This window comes from Pinus tabuliformis, chromosome Q, assembly GCF_031772625.1.
Source record: "Pinus tabuliformis cultivar Carrire ecotype Pingquan chromosome Q, CPIR1, whole genome shotgun sequence".
Taxonomy (NCBI): Eukaryota; Viridiplantae; Streptophyta; class Pinopsida; order Pinales; family Pinaceae; genus Pinus; species Pinus tabuliformis.
Genome location: NC_142296.1, coordinates 277,428,402 through 277,434,776, shown reverse-complemented (window position 1 = coordinate 277,434,776; position 6,375 = coordinate 277,428,402). Strand labels below are relative to the sequence as shown.

The 6,375-nt window shown below is 36.8% G+C and overlaps 1 protein-coding gene across 4 annotated transcripts; it reads right to left on the bottom strand.

The window, feature by feature from the left end:
- Nucleotides 1-353: 353 nt before the first annotated feature.
- Nucleotides 354-3,201, bottom strand: LOC149219304 (uncharacterized). 4 transcript variants are annotated; one of them, XR_016249223.1, is made up of 6 exons: nucleotides 2,840-3,201; nucleotides 2,077-2,353; nucleotides 1,891-1,978; nucleotides 1,621-1,702; nucleotides 718-1,519; nucleotides 354-534 (listed from the first exon to the last, which is right to left on the bottom strand). XR_016249223.1 is itself a non-coding variant. In XM_089384313.1 (6 exons), the coding sequence occupies exons 5-6, from the start codon at nucleotides 1,063-1,065 to the stop codon at nucleotides 499-501; spliced, it is 384 nt and encodes a 127-aa protein (XP_089240439.1). In that variant the 5' UTR covers nucleotides 1,066-1,519; nucleotides 1,621-1,702; nucleotides 1,891-1,978; nucleotides 2,077-2,249; nucleotides 2,840-3,198; the 3' UTR covers nucleotides 354-498. The 4 variants fall into 4 exon arrangements, 1 of the variants encoding a protein (XP_089240439.1); XR_016249224.1 differs by having other exon boundaries at nucleotides 2,077-2,347; XR_016249222.1 differs by having other exon boundaries at nucleotides 1,891-1,985; nucleotides 2,077-2,249; nucleotides 2,840-3,193.
- Nucleotides 3,202-6,375: the final 3,174 nt, after the last annotated feature.

The following is a 6,375-nucleotide window of genomic DNA, read 5'->3' as shown; positions in this document are numbered from 1 at the left end:
GCTATCATTCAGATGCATCATAAATAACAATAACAAGGGGAGCTGCGACGCAGCGAGTCCCTGCGTGAAGTTGAGCCTGCTTATATTGTTCATGTCTAGAGCTTATATTGTTCATGTGCTTAGACATAGTTATTTTAGCTATGACTTTAAAGGTAAATCATTGTAGCTTTACCTAAATCTTAGTATTCACAGTTTGTTTCATATTTTTTTAGTGATTTATGCCAAGTCATAGCTAAAACAACTCACCCCAAGTGATTGGCAGCATATAAATATGGTTAGTTTCAGGACAATGCGCGTGGAAACCGTGGGATATCACTGTAAGGACGAGCCAAGAGGGAAGCACGCAAACCGAGTGAAAGTCTATGAATGTTTCAACCTAAATTATAAAAATATTTCGTCTTTCACAGCGACTCTATGAGCGTTCTTAGTCGTACAAATAAAAGAATCGAATGATTAAGCTTTTCTAATCTTTCATTATAATTTTTAGCAAATATCTAATCATATGATTGATTTCCTTTTGCTTGTCTCCATGCCCTGGATACAGTGAATTTGATAAATTAGTGCACATTATTATCAAAAGTATCAACATAATATCGCAGTTAACATGACAGATTGTAACAATTAATCATATTTAGATTTTAAACAGCACAAAATGCATAGAAATTCACAGAATGTACAACCAAAAGAGAGGAATTTGCAGTGATTTAAAAGCTTTACCGGAGTTATGACAGTTGTATATTCCATCTCTTTAGAGTTTGCCAACTTCTGGTTCTTAGACAGAGATGACATTTCTGAGGAGTTTGAACGTCGTGGAGCTGAATCCTTCCATGTCTCCAAAATCTTTTTACCTAAAACGGCTTCGTTGGGATGCTTAGCGACGGGCTTCCGGGGATAATGAGCAACCGAGGAAGTATGAGTTTGAAAGGAGAACATATTTTGATGAAGATCTCGCATGAGCGAAGGCTGCGTTCTGGTAAAACTTTCGGCATCTTGAGTGGGGTCGAATTTTGGATTGATTTGCATTCCTTCGAAAGAGTTGTCACCGCTAGAAGGATTGAATTGCATTGATTCAGAAGGATTGTCACAGTGGGTACGCAGAAAATGAGAATTTAAGTAAACAGAAAACCTTCTTGCAGAGAGAATCTCATTGGCCGACAATATTAAAATCTGCTTCAAGGCTTATGGATTGTAAATTGTAATAATTACGTAGCTATGTAAAAGTAAGCAAAATGTTAGGATAATAATGTATCTACCCAACGCAACGCCCGTTTCATAGGTAATAATTACTTGTAATGGATTTCGATATCGTTAACAAATATATTTTAAGACGAGGCCACACGTTACACAGGAGACATGTGATGGACATGCATGCAGCAACGTGTTTGTACGCAGCAACGTGTTTGTAAGGAACGTGGGAAACAAGGCCATGAGAACCACCATGGCTCTCCAAATCTGCAACACTTGTGCCTGAAACATGGCTCTCCAGACCTGAAACATGGCTCTCCAGACCTGCAAAACACTGCCAGAACCATGCTACAAATAATAAGAATCTAGTCTAGTCTTACTGTTTACTGAGGGTTTTCGTGTACTTAGGAGGAAGGGTATAAATGGCCAGGTTACCAGTGCGGCTATGGACGAGACAATCTGGCGAGAGCTCCCCGAGGAGGCTTCGGAACTATTTCTCCATGCCGTCCATAGCTTTCTTCAACAGCGTCGCAGCGTCAACATAAATCGATTTGAGAAGTTTTGATGCAAGGAAGAAAACCAAATCGGCAGAAGGCAAAGCAATTATTTCATCAATTTTTCCGAGAATATGATATTGAGCTGCAGGGTAGCTTCCAAGAAGAAAATACAAAAAATAACAAAGCAAGATAAACATATTACTGTTACCTGTGAGAAGTCCGTCGCCGTCTCTAGTAATTCTGGTCCTTACAATGCGTGGATGGATAGAATTTGCTGTCACATTGGCCTTCATTTTCTGCATTCTAGACGGAAACTCGTGTTAAATGTTTATTCCTTGTAAAAAAATTGTAAATTTGAGCGGTTATGGAAAACGTAGCTCAAGATTAAGGTTACCTCGAGTCTCAACGCAAGCTCTTTTGTGTGTAGAATATCGATAGCTGCTGTAAGTTTTGACCCAGATTTGCTTGAATCTTTGGAGTTTGTTCTTTCTTGCGCATATGACAGATTTAATAATAATGGCTCTTTGTTTGATGCGTTTCTTCAGGTTGTAGCGTCTCAAGATTGGCCTGAAGTCACTAAATATGCAGGCTTAGTTTGTGCTCAGGCACATCGTCAGGAACTCATTCAGGATCTTTACAAGTCTGGCAGGATCCTGTGCGAGGGTCTGCAACTGGAGGCATGATAAAGTATACATTTCTTGTCTATCCCTAAAAACAGAAAATATGTGCAAATGTGGCCGAGTGTTTGACCTGCTTGACTGAATTAAGCTTTTTTGAAGCAATGTTTGTGCAAGCATGAAAGAGGGGTCATTCTATATTCTTCTTTTGCATCTCTGCTTATAATATTTTTCATTCTGTTCCTATTTGGTTTGGCTTTTGAAACTGAAATATGAAAGCATATCAATTCTCTCAGGGAATTGTTGATTTCATTCAGAAGGAATACAGGACACAAGCCGGAGCGTATAATATTTTACAGGTAATAATCATCGATAAACGGGTAAAATACGTCATTCTTATAACCCTGGTTTCCCTTGAATTTTTTTCGGAAATAAATAGTTTCTGTGAAAATTAAGGAATAACAGGTACAAGGAGCGAGTTAAAACATTTAAAGAATTCAATAAAAAGGCGCTAGAAAGTAGCTGTATGAGAGATCTTACTTGAGAAATCGATTTGAGAGTCAGTCGGACTGCTGAGGAGGAGGCCGGACTCGTTATCCGTGGAATCGACAAGCGATGCATCAAGATCCATTGTTGAGCGTTGTGTTGAGGCTACTATACGATCTGTGAGATCCACTGCTATACAATCTATTGAAGCTGTTGTAAAGCTCGATCTGATCAGCGAAGGGCAGTTAGAAATAAAACCCAGAGGCAACGTACTGGACTACATTAGCACCGGTGGCGGAAGGTTATAACAGCGGGACTGCACAGCTGCTGTGCATGTAGCACGCACATGCTTCGCACAAAGACACCTCCCGCCATGCAAAACTTGACCATACGGCCGACACCTGCAAAAGAACAAGCAACTTAGCATATGTATCCCATTCGCACTTAACAGTAAAAATTAAGGAATTAATGTCAGCATTAAATCGAAACCACAAACCGTCAAGGCCAGTTGATTGTGGGTAAGTACGAGTTTAAGATATGGTCCGGCCTCTTCCGCCTCGGGAAGAGGCCAAATAAGATGGCCAACAGAAGTTCAACTGCAAACTTTAGGATATAACCAAAAATACCACTAAAAAACCCGGCGAATTAATGTTATCTGCCCTCCGAACGGTTACTATAGTCCCTGCCGGATGCCAGATGGCAGGGACTAATAAGACGTAAGACGAGACCAGCACGAGTGTGGAGAAAACGCCATGAAAAGGTATTTAACAATTCATTGACTACTATATCGGCTTTCAACACATCGATGAACAGGTGATGAGTATCGATGCAGAACAGGTGGTACAACTATATCGGCTTTCAACACATCGATGAACAGGTGATGAGTATCGATGCAGAACATGTGTTGTACCAGGTGATAATGGCTAGATGAACAGAATGTTCAGGGTATTAAATTCAAACGGTTCTCGCTTGAAGGAAAAACTAAATAATTTAAACACGAAAAATCCTAACTGAAGGGATGACAGAGAGTGGGTGGATTTTCTAAATCGAAATGGAAAAATATTCACAGATAGAAATGTCAAGAAAAGATGACCACAGATGCTTTCGACAGATTTTAGTGGTCTTTTCTCCTCGATTATATTACCAAATGCACCATGGCAGTGAGGACATTGGGAGAAAACACCGAATAAATGTAGTCTTACAGACAGACATACATACATACAGCGGGAGAAAGCACTGAATAAGCGTTCAGGCTTGTACATACCCTCCAAACCCAACAACTCTAGAAATATCTTCATTATAAACATTTATATATAAAATTTACTATTAAAGAATGTTTGTAATACTCTTTGAAAGAAGAATAATAAGCTCAAAACAAAATAGAAGCAAAATTATTAAAGGCAAAGAGGAGGCGGAATTGGCGTGGAAAATGGGGCCATTCACAGAATTAGAAATAAACACAAACCATGAAACAGAGGAGAACACGGCAGCATACTAACCTTGCTTCTTACGAATCATTAAAGGCAAAGAGGAGGCGGAATTGGCGTGGAAAACAGGGCCATTCACAGAATTAAAAATAAACACAAACCATGAAACAGAGGAGAACACGGCAGCATACTAACCTTGCTTCTTACGAATTTTTCATCTTCTATTGAAACTCCGCAAAGTGATGGTTGCAAAAGCCCTGGAAAATCCTCATTCTCTACTACAAAAACACTGGAAATGCTACTCAAGCTCCTGTATATAAAATTCCAGCTCATGAGAAAAAGAAACGTAAAAAGGAGGCCCGAATGAATTTTAAAATAATTCAAGAAAATATTGCCAAAGTACAACTCATTGTACAACTCACTTTGGATGCATTATTTGTTAGACCAAGTTGGCCCTTCAACCACCAGTGCATAGTCTCCATGGCCTGGACTTTCTCTCTCAATTAACAGAGACACAAAACAAACATTTACACACTACACAAGACACAACCACAACACTACACAGGACATTGATGCATACAACATTACACAGGAACACCACAGAACAGAACATTTATGGAGCGCTCCATAAGACAAACAACTTTACATCACAGTGCTTGAGAGAAAAAGAACACCCATGATTAACCTGTAGATTAAACAGAGAAAACCATCTGTGAGGTTACATAAAAATAGCCTTTTCCTGCTTAACCAGGTGAATAAACAGAGAGATAGAGAAACATATTAAAAGGAACCGAAAATTACCCTCTTCATGAATAATCCACTCGATCACTCTGTTGTTGTTGATTGCAAAATTACGATCAGCTCCTCCTCTTCATATGTGGATTTCCTCCTCTCATTCACCACAGTCACGGATCCCTCTCATTCCTTCCTTCATGAATCCCGCCCGTATATAATGACTAGGGCATTCCTCAGTTTTATGCTTGAAATTTTGGACCGTTGTTTTCAAATTTAGCTTTAACCAATCTTTTAATTACTATTCATTAAACCAATCTTTTAACTCGGTATTATTAGTTTATAATTTATGATATTGTTGTATTTTTTTATACCTGCTGCTTTTTTCCGTTCTCTGTTTCTATGTTTCTAGTATATTTGGGTATTTTATTTTACAATTTATGATATTGTTGTAGATTGTTTTAACCGGTTGCGTTTTTCAGTTCTCTGTTTCGGCAACCCTTACCGGATTGCAGATTGCCAAACTTACCTTTTAATCCAAATTGCTTATGGTCGGAAAACTTTATCATGTATAAACGTGGTACGTACATCTGCAATCTGTCATTGTCTAGTGGAATTCAATTCAACCTAAGGAGCTACAGCGTGCCGCGTGTCCTACCACCTGCAAAGAAACAACCGCTTTAAAATTTAAAATTTAAAGCATGATTTGTTTAGATTTATGGAAAAGTCACATTTAAAAATAATATTAGTATTATTTATAAATTTAACATTCATAAATGTGTTAATAATTATTTTACAAAAAATTCCAATTATTATTATTATTTTTTTTTATATTTCAAAATTGATAAAAAATAATGGAATATTAAATTTTTATAATTTTTTTTCCTAACTCTTTAGAAAGTTCATAAGAAAGACGAGGAGCCAGTGTATTTCCTCACTATGCTTGCTCAATTTATTATTGACATTACAACTCAAAAGATGTGGTAAAAATATTTCATTGAATGTTGAAGATATACCATTATTATACTTCACAAAGATATTTCAATATAAGATATAGGTAAATTATTTAAATGTATAGACAAAGTAAATAATTGAAATAAAGAAAAAATTAGTTATTTCTTAATAAGAATAATAAAAGAGACATATGCAATTTGTTCAATTCTTAATATGAAATTAATGTGGTATTTAAAAACTATTAATAATAAATAAGAAAATTGAGTTTTAAATCAAATATATCAATAAAAAAAATCATTAAAACATTTTAATTAATCGTACTATCCTACATGTTGGTTGCTTTGTTGGAATTGTAAGTTTAAGTTGTGCACTCTACATAATAGAAGTGCTCAAGGAGTTTTTCAAGGCATTTAATAGATTTATACATTAAAAAAATGCAATCTAAACAATGAAAAAATGTACACCACCCTCTAAAAG

Coding starts and splice junctions, on each gene's coding strand:
- LOC149219304 (XM_089384313.1), bottom strand. CDS start 1,065: ATGCAATTCAATCCTTCTAGCGGTGACAACTCTTTCGAAGGAATGCAA. Junction 535..717: donor ATACAACTGTCATAACTCCG/GTAAAGCTTTTA, acceptor CACTGTATCCAG/GGCATGGAGACAAGCAAAAG.